Source organism: Haliotis asinina, chromosome 11, assembly GCF_037392515.1.
Source record: "Haliotis asinina isolate JCU_RB_2024 chromosome 11, JCU_Hal_asi_v2, whole genome shotgun sequence".
Classification (NCBI taxonomy): Eukaryota; Metazoa; Mollusca; class Gastropoda; order Lepetellida; family Haliotidae; genus Haliotis; species Haliotis asinina.
Genome location: NC_090290.1, coordinates 44,441,436 through 44,465,741, shown reverse-complemented (window position 1 = coordinate 44,465,741; position 24,306 = coordinate 44,441,436). Strand labels below are relative to the sequence as shown.

Genomic DNA, 24,306 nt, shown 5'->3' with positions numbered 1-24,306 from the left:
GTGTCATAGTTAGAAACTTATAATTTGCTGTTGATTAAAGCCTCATAGTTTAATGTTTGCCAGTTAACTGCTCAGTGCTTATTAAATACGTGACTTGCCTTACAATGTTTTTTCATTATCATGTAATCATTATTGATGTCTTGACTTCCCCAAACATGTCTATGACTCCCTTTCATGACATCAGGGAGTCATGATGATTTTAAGTTGCTGTTTACCATTGTTATGTTCCTGCAACATGTGTAATATCAGGCTGCCATTGTTCCTGTAGGTATGAGTGTCTGGGCCAGCTGCTGCACGAGTGTAACAGGTTTAGTCTTCTGTCAGACAACCAGCGGCAGCGTCTGTTGAATAGACGGTAAGCCATTGACACCAACATCTTGTGCAGTGATGATGGTAGGAAAAAATGCTTTGTGTTCCTAAAATGCAAAGCCCCTGTAATGTGCAGGTGTATGCTCGAGCCAGAAAGCGGCTAGGTGTCATGAGAGGAGGGGTTTGGGGTTTGGGGTTTCCCTGTAAAATTTTAAAGTTTAGGTGTTATTTTTTTGCATTATGGAGCATGTTGTCATAAGTCAAGTCAGCTAAGAGAAACATTGTTTCCTTGAGGAAAATACAATTCTTTTTCAGAAGAAGTCCTCCTTGGGGTACATATATAGCATTAAAATGTCCATTTAAAAATGCCTACGACAGTTGTAACAATATTGAATAAATATTTTACAAAACAAAAACACGTTTTTGTCTTGTGAGACCACCCCTACAGGGCCCCCACCCGGGCCCCTTAACAGCCAAGAGCAGGTAACTCTCGCCGTGTACCTCATACCTCACTTTTTCATGCTGTTGTCATTGAGGACAGTCGTCTATCAGCAGCTCTCATATTTAGAGACAGAACCTACGAATTGAAGAGAAATGAGTGAGAAAGCTACGAAAACCGTATGTATGGTTCCTTTTTAACGCACGGGCGATATTAGGAATGCATATTTCACTCTTTTTCATTCATGAAATGTTGCAACTTTCCGTGGCTACCGTGGTCTTCAGCTATGTGGCTGACAAGATGGCGGTTATTTCTTCTGCCTATTCTTTTTAGGTGGTTTTAAATACAAACCGGATATTTGTATGTTTTTTTACCTTTCTTTTCCATGGTAGAAACCTTATATGCTATTGTATGTTTTCATAAATAGCTTTATTATTATTTAACGGTTAAATATCACCAGTGCGTATTATTGTTTCTGTTAAATACTCATGTGTTTGTTGGATTAACGGGCCTTGCTATTAATCATAGCGCGGTTCGGTTTTTTCCAGTTCAAGGGGTGTGCTACTTGTAATGCAAAACTCCCCCTGAGGGATAAGCATATTCTGTGCCTGCGTTGCTTAGCGGAGGAAGCTCACGACGAGCAAGGATGCACCATATGTCAAGACCTTTCCCCCAGGGCTCAAAGATCCTGTCATGCAGACTTGATCTTTTATAGATCTTTGATCCAGGCGGGGGAGGGATATTTGGGCGCAGGAGCCACCTTCGAAAAAAGCCAAAAAAGATATTAAGAAGGCGTCTTCGGCTTCAGTCTCGGGGGGGGGCATACGCCAAAACCAGCGAAGGGTACTTCGGCTCCCCCTCCAGTGGTGGCTTCTACCTCCGCAGCACCTCCCACTGAACCCTCGCAACCGTTAACATTTGATTTACTTTCGTCTTTGTTACAGCAGCAAATAGCGTTGGTGCATACCCTGATTTCGGACGCGATGTCCGGTCTCCGCCAGGAGATAGGCGTTCGTCCGGAGTCGGGTGTGTATCCGGCTTCGGCTTCCATGGGACTCCCCAGCTACGCCTCTGGCGCCGGTGTGGGGACTTCCATTAGGGGTGCGCAGGAACCGACTTTAGAGTCGTTTGCCAGCCACTCCGAGGTTGCCAGTGTTGGTCATGGGACCATACCTATGTTGGGAACGTTGCCGGCAATCCGCCACCCAGACTCAGTCTCGGGCGTCGGGTCTATGGCGTCGGGCCGCTCGGCTCTGCTCGGGCCTCTCTCTCTTTCGGATGTTCCCTCGACCGATCCCCCGGAGCTATCCTTAGATGACAGATCTGAGGTGTCACTCATGGGGGGTCGCGCCGAGGAGATCATGGAGGAGGGGGAGGACCGGGGTGGGCCGAGTGAGTTTTCGTTTTCGCTCGGCGCCTCGCTGAGGCAGGTACGGGAGCGTATAGCTTCTGTCCTGCCGCAGGTCGTGGTTGCTTCGGCGACACCTGACCCCGAGGAATTCCGACTGCTGGATGAGGCTTTTGCCCCAGCCAAGGTGGTGGATTCTCGGTTGCGCATCCTCCCTTCTATATTGTCAGAAGTGATTAACCCTCTTTTAACGGGAGCGCAGTCACGCTTCGTTTTGCCGGAGCTAGACCGACGTTACCTTATGGGTGATCTTAACTTGTATAACCCTCCAGTGGTCGACGACTGTATCTATGCATCGGTCGCCCTGGGGGGTTCCTCTGGCAGCTCCTTAGCTTCGGCTAAGCAAGGACGCCGCCTGCCTCCGTTCACCTGTAATGTTACTGCCCTCAAATCGGCTTATAGGTTGTTTGAGGAGCAGTACCGAAATGCAGCTCAATGCCTTAAAGTCACAATACACGCCGCATATACTTCGGTATTGCAGCGTCGGCTTGTTGACGGCGGCGGTGTCGAAGAGGAGTGTGTTTCCCCTACGCTCGCTCAACAGCTTACGGAGGTGCAGTCACATCTGGCACGGGACTCTATCAGGTCCTCGGCGTGTCAGATGATGTCTGCAGTTATGGGCCTCCGTAGACTGTGGCTGTCCGTGGCACGGTATTCGCCGGCCACTCAACAAGCGCTACTTTCACTGCCATTTTGGATGGGATCTACTCTCTTCCCGGGAGCGGCATCAGTAGTCCGGGAGGCCGCGGAGGCTGTGTCCACATTCAAGGAGTCTAAACCTTTGTTAAAACAGCCTCATACTTCTCAAGCGCGTCCCCCGGTGCTTTCCTCTGCTTATCCTTTGGCTCCGGCCAAGGACTCTGCTAAGTGGGCACAGCCCTTGCAGGTGCGGAAGGGTAAGGGTAAGGGTAGGGGCAAGGGCATGGCTGTGGCGCCCCAGCATCCTTTTCCGAGGAAAGGGAAGTCGGCACCGGCTTCGCAGTAAGTCATCCTCTGGAGCCCTTGCAAGTGAACCCGAATCAAGCAGTCGGAGCACTGCCGACGTCGGGCATTCATTGCCTTCTGCCAAACCTTCCTGTGGATGGCCGCCTTTCCCACTTCCTGTCCTATTGGGAAAAGGTAACCTCCAACCCCTGGGTCCTATCCACACTCAGGGACGGCCACTTACCACTATGGAAGAGAGACCCGCCTCCCTTTTCTGGAATTCGGCGCACTCCTGTGCCGGTAGTTCCGGAGAAAGCCGAGGTTCTCTGCGCCGAGGTTCAGTCTTTATTGGACAAGGCGGCCATCGAGGTGGTTCCGGGTGGCCATGAACAAGAGGGATTTTACTCCACTTATTTCCTGGTCACCAAAAAGGACGGAGGGTTCAGACCGATTCTCAATCTCAAACGGCTGAACACTATGCTGCAGGTACCGTCATTCAAGATGGAGACACTACGGTCAGTGATCTCATCTGTAGAAAGAGGCGACTGGCTTACGTCCATCGACCTCAAGGATGCGTACCTGCATGTTCTGATGCATCCCGAGTTCAGGAAGTACCTGCGGTTCTCCTTCGACGGGGTATGCTATCAGTTTCGGGTGCTTCCCTTCGGCATCTCTACGGCTCCGAGGGTATTCACCAAGCTTATGTTAATCCCAGCGCAAGTGGCCAGGTCACAGGGCAGGTGTTGTCACCCGTACCTGGACGATTGGCTCATACGAGCACTTGCCACTCACTTGAGTCGAGACGCAACATTTGCCATAATGTGTATTCTCACCAGGTTGGGCTGCATTATCAATCTCAAGAAGTCAGACCTAGTTCCTACACAGGATCTGATCTTCTTAGGCACACGGTTCGACACAGTGAGAGGCATAGTCTCCCTGTCGCCGGATTGGATCTCCAAAGTTCAGGGAGTTGTTATGCAATTCCTCGAGTCCCCCTCGGCTTCAGCTCGGGTTAGGCTCCAGTTGCTAGGCAACATGGCAGCGATGGTGGATGTTGTTTGGAGGGCGCGGTTGAGGATGCGGCCCATTCAGTACGCCTTGGCGCGAATGTGGTCCCACGGCAGGAGTTACGAGATGATTCTCCTCACTCCGGAGTGGCTCCTTCCTCATTTACGGTGGTGGACAGTGGTAGGGAATCTATCCAGGGGGTTACCCCTGGACGCTCCCTCACCAACCCTTTCAATTCAGACGGACGCTTCCCTCACAGGGTGGGGTGGCGTGCTGGGCGCTCATTCAGTTTCGAGCCTATGGTTACGGCACGAAACGCGCCTGCACATCAATGTGCTCGAATTGAGAGCTGTCCGGCTAGTGTTCCAACACTTTCGGGAGACGATTCGAGGCTGTGTGGTGCGTCTAGAGATGGACAACCAGACGGCAATGACCTGTATCCTGAAACAGGGCGGTACGGTTTCTCCGTCCCTCCTAGAGGAGGCGTGTCACTTTCTACAGTGGTGCGACCGGTTCAATGTTCGGGTGTGTCCCGTGTATCTCCTCGGGGTGGACAATGTTCGAGCAGACGCGCTCTCTCGACGTGTCCTAGCTCCTCACGAGTGGATGTTGCATCGGGAGATATTCGGGATTATCTGTCAGGAATCGCCTCCAAGTGAGCGGAATTTCTGCACCAGTTGCAGACACAATTCTGGCTTCGCGGAGGGATTCGACAAACATTCAATATGAGGATAGATGGGCCTGTTATGCGCGCTGGTGTGTCAACAGGGGGATTCTTGATCCCTTTTCTTCAACTCTAGTTGAAGTACTTTTGCAGTCCCGGTTAGAGTCAGGCCTAGCCGCCCCTACTATCCGGGGCTATTCCACGGCCATTTCGGCATTCCATATTCCTGTTGACGGTGCTCTCTTTGGGCAGCACCCTCTTGTTCAGCGTTTTTTAGCGGGTGTGGATAGGATCCGTGCGACTGTCCGGCGGATTAGTCCCCTGTGGGACTTGTCAGTCGTTCTTGACTGGTTGTCCGGTCCTCTTTTTCACGAGCTATCGTCTCTTTCTCTCCAGCTGTTAACGTGGAAGGCTGCCTTTCTTGTGGCGGTAACGTCTGGCAGGCGGGTAGATGACATTCATGCAATGTCAGCGGATCCTGCTTTGACCGTCTTTCACAAAGACAGGGTCAGTATTAGACTGCCGGATTCTTACCGTCCTAAGATCGCAGATTTTCATGTTACAGCGCCTATCGAGCTCCCTAAGCTCATGCAGCCTCCCTCGCCCGGTACCTCTCTTCGACGTGCTTAGGGCTTATATCAAACGAACTGCTGATATCCGAAAAGATAACCAGTTGTTTTGTTGTTGTGGCGGGGAAAGAGCTGGTCTGCCGGCGAACAAGCAAACCATATCTAGGTGGCTTGTCTCTGCCATTTGTATGGCATATACTCATAACGGGTTACCTATCCCTAATGGGTTAAAGGCTCATTCTGTTAGGGCAGTGGCTACGTCACAGGCTTATGCCGCGGCTCTGCCCATTGAGGAGATCTGCTCTGCGGCTATTTGGAGCCGACCGAGCACGTTTGTCCGTCACTACCAACTGGACAAACATTCACGGGAACGTGCTCGGTTTGGCCATACAGTTCTCGCCAGTGGGCAGAGTCGTGATTCCCCCAGCTGAATGAGCGTCTGTGATCTCGACTTTGTTTATCATGAAATGTTCCTGGTGGTGGGTTTTCACGAAACATTTCTTGTTATATTGGTGACGGATATCCCCTGGTGGTGGTGTTTTTATATATATAAAAAAAAAAAACACACACAAAGAGAAAAAAAGAGAAACTGCCTATAGACGTTTTTCTCACTATTAGCGTCGACATACGCTCATATTTACCCTTGCACTGTTATTCCCGGCACTACTTCGCTGGTTTGGGGGAATATTTACAGTGAATGGCATGAGGTGTGGTCATATGTCCATCACCTTTGCGGGGTTATTGTCGATTGGTTCTTTCGGCCCTATGTTGCCACGCCCCCGCCTGATTGACATCAGCGGCTTGGTGATTGGGTAAGTGTATTTCTCTATCTCTCGCAGCTTCAGCAGTGTATGAGAGTGTGTGTAGGGTACACATCAGCAGACAGAATGCCGCTCCCGACTCACGTTCGTTGGGAGTCTGTCTTATGCTATATATGTACCCCAAGGAGGACTTCTTCTGAAAAAGAATTATACAAACCTGTAGAGGTTATGAATTCTTTGAAGAATGTCCTCCTTGGGGTACGGCCACCCGCCTCCCCACATTCTGTCTGACAATCTCAGCATTAAAAGTGAGGTATGAGGTACACGGCGAGAGTTACCTGCTCTTGGCTGTTAAGGGGCCCGGGTGGGGGCCCTGTAGGGGTGGTCTCACAAGACAAAAACGAGTTTTTGTTTTGTAAAATATTTATTCAATATTGTTAAACTGTCGTAGGCATTTTTAAATGGACATTTTAATGCTATATATGTACCCCAAGGAGGACATTCTTCAAAGAATTCATAACCTCTACAGGTTTGTATAAATTTCGGTTACTTGTTCCAAGATTACAAAATGCTTTGCGCACAGAACATGCATGTTAATGTGAACACTGCTTGTGGTCTTGAGTGCTGTTTGGTGACTGTGACTCCATCCAGTACACCTGCATCACTTTAGAATGCTGTTACCCTCTAACCCAGTTACAAGTAGACCTGTTTGATCTTTGAAAACTGTTTCTAGTGTTCCAACCTCCTTTAGAGTACACTGATATGCCATATTAATGCTGATCCCTTGTGACCCATATACACTTATAAACGCTACTTTATATCTCTTTCAGCAACAGCGAGCGTGAGCACCGCATACCCGAGCAATGTAGTTCGGGTAGCGGCACGGTGAGCTTAATAATGCGCGCCGAGATGACTGTGACGAGTATTCTGAAGGTAGAGGTAGTTCTTCCACTGTCGGACACACAGTGCTTTCTGGCTTCTTTACGTTTGCCTAGTCTCGTCTTCCTGTCGTTATTGTCGACACTTTTGTTGCCTCCACTATCATTTGGCTTCAAGCAATAACGTGAGGCTATGTGTAAGTACGGTAGAAAGTGCCCATGTCTGCGTGTCGTGGGAGCAGCTCCTGGGTGCTCACAGCAGATGGTCAGCTGATGGTCGGTGCCAAGTTAAGCTCAGAACTGAAGTATTCCTGACACATTTGAAAAATATAGGAACATCATCAGACTTCATGGATGAGCAGGGGCTCAAAAGTCCCGACACCTGGGACAATCAAATAATGATATCTTACTTGTCTGTGGGCTACTACATAGTTTCCATTTACGGTTCAAACTGTAAATAAACTTTCATATGAGCTTAAATCATGGGTATTAATTTTGCAATGGTAATAAAGTAGAGTTATCGTTCTTTGTTATTTGTCACTTCTCGATGAATAGTCCGCTAAACATTAACATCAACTACCATGTTGATTTATTCTTTCAGAATTACATCATCATGATTATGTCATGAAAATCATGGCAAGTGGAAAAATAGCCCGCACAAGTTCACTTTCCAAATATCACTTGCGAGATGACAAGTGGATTCTTAAAAAAAAAATTGAACCCTTCATGAGATACATTTACTTTTTATCACTCAAACTTTACAAAAAACTACTTGTAACATGTTTTTGTGACCCCATCCCTATTATAAATGACCAGTCCCAAAAATTGATTTTTGACTGAGAACTGTCCTTTTTAATTGTTAGTTGTCTTCTTTGAAAAGTTGTCATTTTGCTTGTATTGCTCCTCTATGTTCTCAGGGGTGGGGAGGCCTAGTGGTTAAAGCATTTGGTTGTCATGCTTAAGCTGTGGGTTCGAACCCATGCATAGGTACAACTGCATAGCCCATTTCTAGGGTCCCCTCATGTGATATTGGTGGAATATTTTGCCCAAACCGGATTAAAACAATACTCACTCACTTTCTGTTCTGCAAGATCGAAAGCATCCTGTTTTTATCAATTATTAGTGCAGACTAAACACTCAATCACAGCTGGAATCTGACTGTGGGCACCTTTCCTGGAGCATGCATGACTTATTTTGGTCGTTTAAAACAGACCTGGGCACTTGCACGATTGTCATGTATGACATGGCGCTGTGACATTGTCAGTGAGAAGTTTGCGTGTCAACTGATTGTCATGGTGGATAAGGCCCATGACATACTCCCCACATCTGGCACATCAACACCCATCCTTGCAGGTGAAGAATGATTAGATTTGCAATGGGGGATGAGAAGAATATACTGCAAGGTTTATTGGTATTTGTGTCCTCAACCCTAATTTCTTTCGTTAGAATTGGTGGTGATTTCTGACTTAGTATTATTGATATCAACTTTCTATTTTATCAATACTTGGTAACATTTTTAATGTCCCATGAAGTTTAAGAGAAAATGTTGGAAGTTTATGATTTCTGAACTGTGTAAGAAGAAATATGCTGTACAGGCATTTCTCTGAAAGTGAAAAAATATAGACCAAAAACATCCTTTTTGTATGAGGAACATTTCAAATGGTTAGAATTGTGTCAAATATTTTCTAATATTTTAAAAATAAGTTGTTGTTTTTTTATTTTATATCGAAGGTAGTTATTGTGAGTTTGTACAGCTAATGCTGTCAGTTTGATGTGTAAATGTTTCAACAGTAACAAGACAAGACAAAAATGTTTACCATGAAGCTTAGTTTTAACTTATATCCTGAAAAGCTGCAGTCGAGCATACTGAAATACAAGCAATATTTTGATTTTATTCAGTCTGTGTCAACTAGTTTCACAATTCAAACTGTCATTATACAGACTGCCATCATGAGCCTGAGGTCTGTATTAATAATAATAATAATAATACTAATAATACTAAAGAAAATAATACAAACTGAACATGAATAAAAAAGCCATAGGTTTTTGAAAGTTTGCACAAAATGTTTCCTGGTGTTGTGTCCGTTTACTCATCTTGATTGTCCAAGGCCCTTGTTTCAGAATGTGGCCACGACAGATTCCAAATATTTAATGCTTGTTATAAGGGATATGACTCAGTTGAGGGTTGGGGGATCTCGTGGATGAAATGACTGTTAGCCCAATGGTTAAAGCATTCACTCATCATAAAGGGTCTGAGTTTGAAGTGTGACAGACTTTTTCCTGTGTCAGCCATCATATTACCTCACATTGATGCAAATACTGTGGTGAATTGTCACCAAACGCACACACACACACACACACGCACACACACTCTTCCTCCCTCCCTCTCCCACTCCTTGCTCCTTCTCTCTCCATTCCCACCCTCCCTCTGACTCTCAGAATCGTGCATGCTCTCTCTGTCTTTCTCTTCTGTCTCTGTGTCTTTCTTCTCAGATTCATGCATGCACACACCAATCACCATACACACACACATATAGATGGACACACATACACTCATGCACACAACTCTTTTTTTTCTCCACACACAGGTGACACACAGATATGTGCACACACACACACACCATGATCTCATGTCTTGATATCAGTATCACTGGGAAACCTTAGGCAACAGTTAACAGATCAAGTAGGACTGTTTGTATAGAACTTGTTAATGCTAGTCCCTAGTTGACACCAGGAATGTTTAAACAGCAGTTTAGGCTTTATATTTGTTGTAAGAGAGAGTATTTGAGACATTTCCGTTCCCACATGGCAGTTTGTGTGAAATGTGATTCTCACCGCCTTTTGCATGGTATGTTGCATGAAGCTGTGCTCCAGCCCACTAAATCGCAAATCATTCATTTTTTGTCATTTTAAACTCAATCCAACCATGTAAATACTCATGAATTAGTAAACCACTCATTTATGTCATATTCAACTTTCGACAACTTTACCGGCTGATTTAGTTAAATGGATGTTAAGGTCAATTAAGGTTTTGCGGACACCTGCACAAAGTAATGGGAGTGCTACGGCAGTCGTAACTCAACCATGGCATACAATGGTCATAGTTTAAGACTGCCATAAGTGAGACACTGCTTTGTCATAACTTATCAGAACATCGAGACTTAGAGATATTTAAGTATGGACTTGACCTCCAGAGGGCAGCAGTAGATAAATGTCAGACAGGTGGAATCTGAGAGAGGATATGTGTAGAAATATTGAAAAAGCGTTAACAAATTGCATTTGAAAAATGTGATATTATTCATGACTACGACTAAAGTGATTTCTTCAAAATTATCATTTATACTATTATGATAGTTGATACATACATGCTAATATCTACCTATGCCTTATAGAAGGTTACAACATGTGATTTAAAGGCGAACCTTGACTGTTCAATCAAGTGGTACTTAGACCAGCCAATTTCCAGGCTTCTCAAATGACTTGGATTTGTCTTTAACATCTTCACTTGAAATACAGATTTGTATTCATGTAAACCCACATAGCACAACGGTTAAGACCTGATTAAAAATTGGTCTCCAGGGACTCAAGCTTGTGAGAGGCGACTAACAGGATCAAGTGATCAGGCTCGCTGACTTGGTTGACACATGTTATTGTATCCCTGTTGTGTAGATGACTTTTCGTGATGTAGATAACTGGATTGTCTGGTCCAGACTTGAATATTTACAAATCATGAACATATTGCTGAAATCTTGCTGAGTGCGGCTATGAACAGAAACAACCAAACATGAAAAAAAACCAGACTAGAATGAGCTTGTGGTTGTATGGAGTGCCCAGACATTTTATGGGGTGATCCAATGTGGTGATGTGGTTGACTGGCTATCATCATATCCTGATAGTTTTATCAATCACTGTCCATCTCACAGCACCATCGAATGGCTGATGTTGTAAACAGCTCTCTTGTGGGGTTGTAAAACACTGCACTTTCCATTGACGTTCAGCAGAAATTAAGAAGACATGTCACTGATTAGAGTAATACTGGGGCTAAATGATATTTGTGTAAATATTTGTGTAAGTGTATTGGTTTTCATCAAATTGAGATGCTGTGGGGTTAAAGCATTCACTTGTCGCACCTAAGGCGCGGGTTCAATTCCCATACACATTGGGTACAATGTGACAAGCCCTTTTCTGTTGTTCCACTGCTGTGTGGAATATTGTTCAAAGCAGCATAAAACTAAACTCACCCTCACTCACTTGTCAGTTTGCTTGAAATTTTTCAAATATATAACACAGGTAAGAAATAGCTAGGACTCATAGCAGATGACGACCTATCATGTGACAAAAAGCTTTGCATATGTACTTTGTTATTGATCATATCAGGAAATCAAAGTTGACCAAAGTGAAGATTTGAGTTAGAACTTATGAATGATAATTCTTGAAATGGATTCTTCCTATTCAGTTAAAATTATGACAATGTTCATCATGAAAAATATTTTCCATTCGCTGGACTATTTGATTTGCTTAATTAGCTAACAAAGCCATGCTTGATTATTAATCTGTTATCATAGTGACGCCTTGCCTTAACATTCCATGCAAAAACAATAGTTTTCATCACATTAATACTGACAAATTAATGGAAAACAAGTTCTTGATTTTGTGAGGGTGATGTCTCGGTACCAATTCTTGTACAGTTCTAGCAGGAATGAGATCAAAGTGTTGGTGCAGATTCTTATCCTGCTGGCCAATGGTACAAAAATCAGTGTCGAAATGTCACACACACAAAATTACGAAAGTTGTTATCCATAAATTTGTCAGTGTTGCAATTCCCAACTTCTACAATGCCGCTCAAAGATGTTAGTTATTCATCACATTTAATTCCTGCTTTCCATCACTGATGCCAAATAAGCTTTAACTTTGGATATGCTAGAACACTGTCTGCAGTTAAAAAATGGTCATTTGTACTTTGCAAAAAGATACCGTACCTTCTTAGGAATGTGTTTATTTATTTTCTTGTTATGAAAATTTATTGAATATTTTTTTAATGTATTTATACATAAGCTCTTTGAACAGGAGCTTTGTTGAATGTAGGCTGTATGAATATTACGATGTGAAGAGGGGGAATATATTTAGTTTTCCCATGTAGTACGAGCTATATCCCACAGCTAGCTACTAAACACCTTTGATCAGTAAGTTGAGTCACCTGCAACCAGTAGCTGCATGGACTTCATGCTGAAACAGTTATTAAATGTTGATAGTGCTTAAGGACTTTTTGCTAGGAGCATGTGTCATTGAGAATTAAAATTAAAATTAAAATTTTAATCGTCATTTAATGGGTAATTGTTGAATTTTGGTATTTGTAAGATATTGAGAAAAATTCAGTGGTGATATTTTGTTTTGTGGTGCTTTTATGTGGTCAAACCAATGCTCACCTAATATATACTGAGTAGCTAAAGAAACGCACTTCTCGAAAAAATGAAATCTAATAAAAGGAAGTGTTCATGTTTACTTGACAAAAATCCAGAGTTGCGTTTTTATATATTTACGGTAATAGGGAATGGTAATGGACAATATGGCGATATATTTTGCTGTAATGATAGTGTGGTGAATGGAGACAAAACGTGCTGTCATATTTTTGCTAGTTGGTAACAAACTTACTCTGATACGGTGCTCCCAGCATGTATCTTGGTGTGTGTATTACTGTGTGAGTGTTGCGCTGTCTGTACAGACACTTGACGCCGACTACCAGAAGAATCAAGACCCTCTGGTTGGGATCCTCAACCACATGTTGTCTGGACGAAGCTTTGAGATTATTCTAGCGGCTGGTGCAGCGATGGGAGAACTGCAGAACTTTGCTGTCAAGTTGATAAAGTGGGTATAGTCATTTACTGGCAAGCAAGCATAAGTTGCCCTGGTGCAGAGAACAGATTAATGAGAAACGTGGCAATGAGCAAACCATTTGGTTTGTGAAAGGTAGAGCATAGGTAGGTTAGTGCATGTGCAGTAGAAAAGAAATAGACACTATCGTACTTTCCTTTACATTTGCAACTCCTTGGGGATCAGGGATGAAACTAGTTCTGTGCATAGCTGCACACACCGAGCTCATTTGCCTCTCTCGTGATCACACTTGTTCATAGCAGTGCTCAACTTATCCTTGTTTGCCAGTAGATAATCATAACATGGTTGAATGTTACAGTGTTGTAGTAATCTGATTTAGTTTTGAAATATCTGGAAGTCTTGTTCTTGCATGTTTATTTCCATTTTTGATAAGAATTTATTTTTGTATGACCTGACACTATGCAGTATTCAAATGCCCTGTGAAGATCTTAGTAAGACCTGATCTTCAACAACCCATGTTTGTTGTAAGAGGTGACTAACAGGATCAGGAGGTTAGACTAGCTGACTTGTTTGATGTATGTCTTCACATCATAATTGTGTAGATTGATGCCATCATTATGTTCATCATCAGATTGTCTATTCCAGACTCAGATTAAATAATTACCATTGTCATATTGCTGAAATATTGCTGATAAATGACTGATCAATGACTGACATCAAGACTTTGCAAAAGATGATGCCAGGACCAGACGCACTGAAGATGTATATCAGATGTGATGGGGTGATGTCGCAGGTTTAGTAAATGTCTTCAAAGATATTTTCTGGATGTCAATAGGGTGAGATAGCAGTGTTTTCCAGTGTATACTAGATTTTTTATGGTAAAATTGGCCAGGACAGATTTGGATACTGTTGGTCATTCAGGCCAGTATATTACCAGAACTATTCTTTGTTTTGCTTAAAATGTCACTGATTTTTTTTTAACATCACTAAAATAATCCTCTTATAATAGAACCGATTGTTTAAATTCTGCATGTTTGTCAAAACAGCAAGTGGAAAGCAGTCGACACTGTCCAGTTCTTGGGGAGGTAAACGTAAGGTTTCAGCTGATGAGGATGATGAAACAAGCAAAAGAAGGGGGCAAATTATTGAAATTCAGTTTGCAATCCGTCTTCAAAACTAGAACCTTGAAAATTATGGGAATTTCATAGTCATTTTGTCATATATATGTGACTGGTAAATTAGGAGGTCGTCTTGTTAAAAAAATAACAGCTGAAACACTGGATGTTTACATGAATCTTATGACGGGTGGGGTGTGGGATGTGAAAATGTCCTGCTATTCTTATGTTAAGAACCCATTCAGTTGGAATCCTTCGATGCTGTTTTGAAGGCAACTACTTCATATTTCAGTGAAGAACTTGTTGCTTTTACACACATTCTATGTTTTGTCTTGTATGTGTGGGTTCAAAACAAATGTTTGTGTTATTTTGAAATTTATATTTGTGATGGTGTACAATCTGTTTCAGAATCAATGAATTTGCACGTCAAGCCATGGGTGATGGCGGCAAGGCTGCCCAGACTCGGGCCCAGTTGTTTGACATCACCTTCCTGATGCTGTGCCACATCATCCAGCTGTATGGCACCGAGGTGAGTTATCCTGCCATGCTGTGTATTTATATTTAGTTACGCAGTGTTTTGAAAGGGTGTAAGGGACTGTAATACCCTAATTGTAAATTCTGTATTTCTTTCTGCGCCTCAGGAAATACAGAATTTACAAAGGACCTACAGTCCCATACACCCTTTCAAAACACAGTGTGAAGAATTTATTACCCGTAAAATCTTTTAATTTAGCTTATCTTTATACAACATTCAACCTTTGGCAGAATGATAAAAGAAATTCAGAAACATTTTATTTTGGGAATATTTTTATTGACACAAACAAATAAGAAATTATGGCAACAATTTTATCACTTTGTTTATACTCATAATTGCATACACCAACTGTATAATTTGGAAGCTATCAGCCATTTGGCAGCCACATTCCATCTAAGGTCAAGGTCATTTGTACAATCCGTATAGTTTGTCCCAAGACAGATTTGACCGTATACTGTGTCAAATCTGCCCACATGGTTTTGTATGCTTTGGCTATTAACCAATCAGAATTTGACAAATGTATCTTAGGGTAATAGTATATTGATTACATGTATGTTGGAATTTAACATGTTATATTTTGGATTAAACTTTAATCTACAAGTATGACTTAGGTTACATTTGGTCACAGCATTGTGGATTCTGAACTTTCAATATAAACTTGTCATAGGTTAACATAAAGTACAGTATGCCTTGCTTATAATGTCACCGTTTGTCCTTTTAAATAGTACTCGTGAAAGTCTAGGATTGAATGGAATGGCTCGTCATAGGAGACAACTAAAGGGATTGGGTGGTCATGCTGGCTGACAATTTTTTGACACAATTTTGTCATTGCATCCCAGTTGCGTATATCGATGCTCATGCTGTTGATCAATGGATTGTCAGGACTAGACATGATTATTTACTGATCGCCACCATATAGCTGGAATATTACTGAGTGCAGCGTAAAACAAAATTCACTCACTGGCTATTTAGTGCTAACACCCAGTCAGTGAGTTTACCATGATGTATGTACATGTACAGTATGGTTCAAAATTATTGAGAATAGCTAAAGCATTTCATATTATTAAACAAGAACAAATCAGATAATATTGAATGTATTGTGAAAGTGAACTGACCTTTTCATGTTGTGTAGGTAACATTATAATATTTTATCAAGGCTCCTTGAGCTTCACGGCACAGTCTAAGACGGGTAGGCATACTTCCTATCAGAGAGGTTAGTGTCTCGTGAGTTATGCTGTCCCAGTATCGGACCACTTCTCTCTTCATTTCTTCAATTTTTGTCAACCCCTTTTGATTCACACATTCCTTCATCATCCCCCAAATGTTCTCAATGGGATTTAAGTCAGGGCTATATGCAGGAAATGGTAATGCAGTCACATTTTCCTCCTGAAACCACTGCTTGGCATGTTTTGCGGTGTGTTTAGGATCATTATCTTGCTGCAAAATCTAGTCATTTTCATAAAACACATGTGCACTTGGAAGGAGAAAATTATCTAATATGTTAGTGTAGCGTTGACTTGTCAGATTTCCCTCAAACACACACAGCGGGGTCGTTCCTAATAAGGATATCCCTCCCCATACATGAAACTTTGGGCTGTATTTAGGTCGTCGATACAACGGTGCTGATGCATACTTTGTCCATATTTTCACATTATTGGGATATACCCATATTGAGCTTTCATCAGTAAAAATCACATTTTCCCAGTCAAAGTTTTCATGTGCCAAACACCACTCAACACGCCTGTCTTTATGTTCTTGTTTCATGAGAGGAGAAGGAATTCCAGTCTTTTTCTCCCATCCAAGATCAATCAAATTTCTTATAACTGTAGATTTTGATACAACTGTTGATCCCCTTTCTATCATTTCATACCTGATGTTGGAGATGCTTGCCCTTTGCTTTTTAGACGCTAAAATTCCCAGCCGGACACGATCTGAGAAGTCCAATTTTCTGGGTCTCCCTGCTCCTTTCTGGTGCCCAAAATCCTTTCCCTCTTTAAAATTCTTCCTAATCCTATACACAGTAGAAAGAGGAGTTCCTGTTCTCTCTGCCAATGTATTTACATCATCAATTCCTTGATTACACAACTCAAAAATCAACCTTCTTTTATCTTCAGCAGACATTGTTGACAGTGCTGAGGAAAATGACGTCTGCTACAAATTCAGGGGAGGTAACTCTAATTGTACTATACTCAGTAGGCAAAGATGCGTTACCTCCCTTATACCATTACTTAGTTTTAAGTATCAGTGAATCGGTTGAGGTGTTAGGATAGCTCAAAGTAAGAAGAAACATTCTCAATAATTATGAACCAGACTATATGTTACTTTCATTAATTGCATACATGATCCTAGTGTGACAAGGTATGATGATCTGCTTTGGGGGATTGACACGTTATTTTTTGAGTTGTTACATTGAAATGCATTCTTCAGGGGAGAGAATCTTATGAATTTAAATGATACTTTTCCAGATTGTGACTAACCTGAAGGATCCTTCTGAGTCGTTCATCATCCAGTGGGCTCAGCGATGGCTGCCAGAAGATGGAAAATACAAGAATGTGGAGATCTGCGTCCCAAACGACCCCAACAAGGTTGACAACCTCCTCCAGCAGTTCACCACGGGAGGAGAACTCAGAACAAGGTTAGGAGTGCCACGGAGTTGTCACGGAGATCTGAGTTATGGAAATGTTTGTCCTTGTTGTCAAACTTGTGAAGATCCAGGTTAGAACTGGTGTTTAGTAACCTGTTGTTTGCCCATACTTGTGCTCAACATGTTTGAGATAACAAACAGGATCATGTAGTCAGGTTTGCTGACTTGATTGATCATCCAGCGATCTGTGAAGACCAAGGAGTGGGAGAAGTAAAACCATGCGAACTTCGAAAATCCTGGTTAGAATTGGTCTTCAGCAACTCATACTTGTCAAAAAAACCTGACCCATTCACTGATTTGGTTGACACATGTTGTTGATCCTAACTGCGTTGATCGATGCTGATTATGTTGATCATTCTATTGTCTGGTCCAGACTGGAATATTTACTGACTGGTGCCATATAGCTGGAATACTTTATTGTCACAAGTGCAGTATGCAGCTGTTGCTGGTTTTAGGACCCAGGACTCACTCTTCATCCTCTGTTTCAGTCTGACTCGGTGGCACGAAGTATGTAACAACACCCCCTTCGCCATACAGGAAGTGCTGTTTGCCTGGGAACATGGGGCACTCAGTGCGGAGAATGTCAGGGTCAGTGCTCGTTCTGGTGTGTTGGGTGAGGTGAAGGTGAAATGGAGTTGCGCTGAAAAATGTTTCATATGACGATATGCATGAGTGTGTATGTGTGGCTGTTTGGACTTGCCCAGACTTAAGCTGGTTTTATAGTGCTAGGCCCCTGAGATACCATGCTGCAGTTCAGCATAAATACCCTACTCAGTCACATTATGCTTACTCTGAGGGGACCAGCCCGTGTTTTGCCTATTAATCTCAAGCGCCAGGCAGGGAACAGTAAGCACCATATTTGAACCTTCTGCTCTCCAGGCAGATTCTCTAATCTCTACACCACGGGATGGACTCTAGCGCTGTACAATTACCCATATACTAATAATATGATTTTCGCTAAAAAGTTATTGGAGGGTCGAAAAGGCAACCATTCCTGGGAGAAGTCCCTGGGAGAAGCTGTGTGAGCCTCTTGTAGAGCAGGAAAGGGCCCTGTGCTGATGATGAGCCTTAGCAACCTGACTGTTTGAGGATCACCTTAACCCCACCTGCTGCATATTCTGTTTATCTGTAAAATGTGATTGTCAAAGGCCTGGATCACAGGGGGCGCAGTGGGCGAGCTGGCTATGGTGCCAGGCTAGTGATCCAGCAAGGTTGAGGTGTCGGGATCAAGTCCACCTGTGACTGGGTGTAAAAACCTTGGAGTCAACTTTGTGCGCAGACTCTTTCAGTGTTGTCACAACCCCTATTGTGAAGTACCCACGACTCTGTTGGTATATGACCAGATGGTGGCTACATGAATACGTACAAGCACCTAGTTGCGGGTACAGCAACATGCAGTGAACTTGGACAGAGTACTGTGACTGTGTGTTCCACTCCATCCAGCAATTAATCGGTACCTCGTCAGGATGAGAAAGTCACAACAGCTTGGTGCACTTAGTGGCTGCAGGAGTTGTATACTCCCCAGGGAGTTGTGATTGATAATACGAGGTGCTGTTGAGATTGACATACAATGATGGAATGGGAAAATACCAGACCCTTGAACATGCACTAGTGCGTGGATATCTGCCCTATATAAATATCCTATATCCTATATCCTGTCACTGCTGCCATTCCAATGATACTAAGTTGTTTCCACATAGGGTGACGGATGCACTTCAAAACTCAGTCGTTTATGGGTGCTGACAGAGTGGAAAGATGAGTGGCTTTCTAATGCCTGTGCTGAATAGCAAGTGATTGTTTCAGTTTGAGATACTGAGGGGAAGTAACATGTGGATTTTCTGCTCAGGTGATCCTGGACAACGTGAAGAGCCGCATGTGCTGTCTGCCAGTGGTGGCGTGTGTGTGGCTCTGCAGCTACATGAACACCGTTGGCGAGGAGGCTCGGGAGAAGCCGTTGCTCATGTTAGAACATCTCACTAAACCAATCAAGGGAGATGCTGCAGCATCCAATGAAAGGTGAGGCCCAGTTTGGCAAAGTAGCTTTCCCGAATCAGAATTCATTATGGTTATACTGGCAAACAAGAATAAGTTGAGTTCTGAACCTGACAGTTGACCTGTATTAGCATGTATGAGTGCTGCCCACTTGGGCTTGCCATTATAGGCGAAGGGGCCCCAGGTTGTTCTAATATTACAGGCTATACAACCACGTGAGAGTCCTACAAGCAAGGCGTGTGCATCTACATGCCAGTCCATGTTATTCTTGTCTGCCAGTGAGTATTGTTTATTTGTAGATGTTATAACAGTACAAATAGAGATACTCATGCTTGTATAATTCTCAAGGATCTGTGAGTTTACACTGAACCATTGACTGAGGTAATAGTGGAGTGCTTTGAGCATGTTTCAGAGTGTGGATTTGCCATTTTTATACTGTGTACTACAGTTATCGTTTTTCAACTGTATTATGGTGGTTGGTCAATTATGATGTCTGGACCAGACAATCCAGTGACTAACATCATTGGCATGTATCTATTAGGATATTATGACATGCAGAAACCAGGGTATAGATTTTTTAAGCTTTCTTAGCGCTAAGCGCTAAGTCATAAGTGCCATACATTAACACTGACTTACGACTATCTTAGCCCATGAGAGTTAAAAAAATCTAGCCCATGTCAGAAAGTCGTAAGTTGTACAAAACAACCTTAGTGCTAAGACTACCTTAAGCCCATGTTAAGGTACGGGAGTTACGGTCACCTTAGTACTAAGACTACCTCAAGCCCATGTTATGGTATGGGAGTTATGGTCACCTTAGTGCTAAGACTATCTTAAGCCCATGTTAAGGTACGGGAGTTACGGTCACCTTAGTGCTAAGACTACCTTAAGCCCATGTTATGGTATGGGAGTTATGGTCACCTTAGTGCTAAGAATACCTTAAGCCCATGTTAAGGTATGGGAAGTACAGTCACCTCAGTGCTAAGACTACCTTAAGCCCATGTTATGGTATGGGAGTTATGGTCACCTTAGTGCTAAGACTACCTTAAGCCCATGTTATGGTATGGGAGTTACGGTCACCTCAGTGCTAAGACTACCTTAAGCCCATGTTATGGTATGGGAGTTATGGTCACCTTAGTGCTAAGACTACCTTAAGCCCATGTTAACGTCACCTTAGTGCTAAGACTACCTTAAGCCCATGTTATGGTATGGGAGTTACAGTCACCTTAGTGCTAAGACTACCTTAAGCCCATGTTAAGGTCACCTTAGTGCTAAGACTACCTTAAGCCCATGTTATGGTATGGGAGTTACGGTCACCTTAGTGCTAAGACCACCTTAAGCCCATGTTATGGTATGGGAATTATGGTCACCTTAGTGCTAAGACTACCTTACGCCCATGTTAAGGTCACCTTAGTGCTAAGACTACCTTAAGCCCATGTTATGGTATGGGAATTATGGTCACCTTAGCCCTGAGATTGCTTTGAACAACGGCCCCCGATATGAGAAAGAGTTGCTCACGACCATAAGAATTAGGGACCTTCATAGGTTTACATGCAAGATATTAATCTAATGTCTGAGACAAAAACATCTCTGTTTATTATATGCATATTGCTATCTGTGTTTTCATTATAAGTGTAGTTTACTGTAGACTGATGTTTTAAATGATATGTGAGGATTGAGGATCATTGCAGTCTCATTACATGAGATGTTGTTATCTGATACGATATAGTAATAGCAACAATTATAATAGTCAATTTAACATGCGAATTGCTCCATGCACAATGCACACTTGAAGCGCCCAATCTGACAATCTGATTACTATTACCCTGGATAACCCAAACTGCTTGTGCTAGAAGGTTATAGTCACTTGACTTTTCCCACCAGGTACCCATATTCTGATGGGTGAACAGAGGCAATTTTGAACAAATTCACTTGCCTTAGGAGAGACCACATGTATCACATGTGCTTCGATGTGTGGCAGGCATTAAGTCTTAAAAACTGTGAGGAGTTAAGATGCCAAACACAGTCACCCATCCATGATATGTTTCCACATGAATATCTGTAGACACCTCCATGGACTATGTTTTAGTTCGGATAGCCTGGTGGTTACTGTGTACATTTCTCAAGCCGAAGACACAGATTCTGTTCTCTAAAGGGGTACATCATATGAAGCCCATTTCTGGTGTCCCCCACTGTAATACTCTAGGAAAGCTGCTAAAATTAGTGTAAAACCCAACACACTCTATAGACTAAAATAATCTGAATCTATGAGATCAGGATTGTGACCAGAAGAATTGCTGCTTGTTCTGTAATCAAATACAATTTTCTTCTTCAGTCGAAACCATCTGATGTCAATTGTGATGGAGAAGATAGTCAATGATATCCTTCCGACCAACCATCCACAACGTCAAACGGCACACATCCACATTCCGCCAAAGGCCCTGCCTAGCGATGTGCTGCAGCAGACTCTCACCCAAATCTTCACCAAGGGGTGGATTGACCTCAAATGTCTGCACACCCTGGAACAACTGCTGAACCTTTGTGGATCTGACTGGCTGTGTGAGAGAATGGTCTTGGTGAGTTGATATTGTTTGACTTGCTGTGAGAGGATAGTCCTGGTGATAGATCTGTGATGATGCAATGCAGTTTTTGAGTCTCTGATAGCAGTTAATCCATAGTAGAAATCAAAAACCATTGATACATGTGTAACAGTTTAGTAACAGACCTCGAGCGAGGTTAAGGTGATGGGATTGAGCCCACATGTGACTGGATCTAAATACCTTGGAGTCAACTTTGTGCAGACTTTCAGTGTTTTTGAGAAGCTGAGCTGATTGTACTTCCGATGTATAAATCATTATAATATTAAAAAGTTACAGGAAATATAGCCATCATGACTAGTTTTAAAAATTGGCTCTTCATTGAAAAAGTTAATTAGTATTGTATCAAGTACTGCCTAGAAAAAGTTACATTCTGGCCATCCAACCTGCGTTGTATTAATTTTACATTGAAAAGTAGATCCTCAGATGCAACAAATAATTCCAAGCAACAGTTATAGAATCAAAAGCTTTCAAGAAAAGTTATGGAATATATTCTTGCTAAACATGCTATGTTTAAGGTAACCCTACACTGACTGTGAATCCGTGGTCTTGTTGCAGCATGCCGTGAAGGTCCCGTTGTAGAATAGGCCCTCAGCAACCCATGCTTGTCGTAAGAGGCGACTAACGGGATCTGGTGGTCAGACTCACTGACTTGGTTGACACATGTCATCGGTTCGATGCTTTTGTTGTTGGTCACTGGATTGTCTGGTCCAGACTTGATTATTTACAGACCGCCGCCATATAGCTGGAATATTGCTGAGTGCAGCGTAAAACTCAACTCACTCACTCACTCATTCTTGTTTCAGCAAATGCTGGAGAACAATAAGTCCGAGGATCTGTGTCAGTCCCTCAGTCTGGTCTTCTCCATCTTCCACATGGACCTTGAACACATGACTCTCAGTCTACTGCTGCACACGCTGCCCCGCATCCTCCACACCAAGACACGCCTCCACCTCATGATCGACCCCCGTGGATACACACTCGCAAAGCTCTGTGTCCTGTGCATCACAGCAGCCCAGGAGGCCAGGAGTGGCCCAGAAGGTATGTGGGTGGACTGGGTAGATTGGTTCCAGTCTCATTCTAGGAACTGTGTCACTAGTGGCCAGGATCAGTCCTGAAGGTATGTGGGTGGATTGGGTAGATTGGTTGATGTGTCATTCTAGGAACTGTGTCACTAGTGGCCAGGATCAGTCCTGAAGGTATGTGGGTGGATTGGGTAGATTGGTTCATGTGTCATTCTAGGGACTGTTTCACTAGTGGCCCTGAAGGTATGTGGCTTCATGTGGATGCTTAGTCTACTCTAGCCTGTTGGGTGGATCGGTTTCATTATACTTGTGAGAGTATGATTTTATATTCTGACTCTATTCATTGCTTTTTGGTGAGGCCAAGACCCTTGAACATTTTGGGCCATTGTGGCACTAGAGGTTGGGAGTGGTACTGAAGGTTCTAGGTTCTTCATGGTTCAAGGTTGGTGTGACATAGGGGACCCTGGTTCATCACAAAGGGACCACTGATTCTCATGTCAACCCAGTGATTGTGCCACTGCACTGAGGATGCCCAGAACTGTCACTGAAGAATGTATACATGTCCGTAGTGTTAAGTTTAGGGTTAAATTTTCTAATTCAGTGCAAGATATGGACAGGACTTACCAGGTCCTCATGTTCTTAGTTATTATGTACAGGTTCTTAGTTTACCATGGTGGCATGCTCACACAGGAGCTAATTACCCTGTATTTTACAGAGCCATTTGTACGACGAGGAAGAAAACGATCAAGGAAAGAAGTGGAAATGGAGGTATGGTCGATTTGCTCTTCTGATTGATTCAAAACTGATTGTTTAATTTTATTACTGATTCACTGCCTATGATGTGAAGTTTTGACATGCTTCTGTAGTGTTGACGCTGTCATCCTTTAAAGATGCTACAATCATTCACCACTGATTGTTGATCAAATCCTCTGATGTGAGGGTCTTAACATGTTTCTGTAGTGTTGACGCTTTCATCCTTTAAAGATGCTACAATCATTCACCATTGATTGTTGATCAACCCCTCTGATGTGAGGGTCTTAACATGCTTCTGTAGTGTTGACACTGTCATCCTTTAAAGATGCTACAATCATTCACCATTGATTGTTGATCAAATCGTCTGATGTGAGGGTCTTAACATGTTTCTGTAGTGTTGACGCTTTCATCCTTTAAAGATGCTACAATCATTCACCATTGATTGTTGATCAAATCCTCTGATGTGAGGGTCTTAACATGTTTCTGTAGTGTTGACGCTTTCATCCTTTAAAGATGCTACAATCATTCACCATTGATTGTTGATCAACCCCTCTGATGTGAGGGTCTTAACATGCTTCTGTAGTGTTGACACTGTCATCCTTTAAAGATGCTACAATCATTCACCATTGATTGTTGATCAAATCGTCTGATGTGAGGGTCTTAACATGTTTCTGTAGTGTTGACGCTTTCATCCTTTAAAGATGCTACAATCATTCACCATTGATTGTTGATCAACCCCTCTGATGTGAGGGTCTTAACATGCTTCTGTAGTGTTGACACTGTCATCCTTTAAAGATGCTACAATCATTCACCATTGATTGTTGATCAAATCCTCTGATGTGAGGGTCTTGACATG

General features: G+C 42.9%; 1 protein-coding gene across 2 annotated transcripts in view; it reads left to right on the top strand.

The window, feature by feature from the left end:
• Positions 1-24,306, top strand: part of LOC137256623 (mediator of RNA polymerase II transcription subunit 24-like) — a 35,642-nt gene that overhangs the window by 6,980 nt on the left and 4,356 nt on the right. The window contains exons 9-18 of one of the 2 annotated variants that reach the window (XM_067794507.1): positions 269-355; positions 6,913-7,021; positions 12,683-12,825; positions 14,316-14,436; positions 16,908-17,077; positions 17,575-17,674; positions 18,933-19,102; positions 21,411-21,651; positions 22,479-22,713; positions 23,413-23,465. In XM_067794507.1, the coding sequence (XP_067650608.1) occupies positions 269-355; positions 6,913-7,021; positions 12,683-12,825; positions 14,316-14,436; positions 16,908-17,077; positions 17,575-17,674; positions 18,933-19,102; positions 21,411-21,651; positions 22,479-22,713; positions 23,413-23,465 (1,429 nt within the window). The remainder of the gene's footprint in view (positions 1-268; positions 356-6,912; positions 7,022-12,682; positions 12,826-14,315; positions 14,437-16,907; positions 17,078-17,574; positions 17,675-18,932; positions 19,103-21,410; positions 21,652-22,478; positions 22,714-23,412; positions 23,466-24,306) is intronic. The other variant, XM_067794508.1, reaches the window with a different exon arrangement.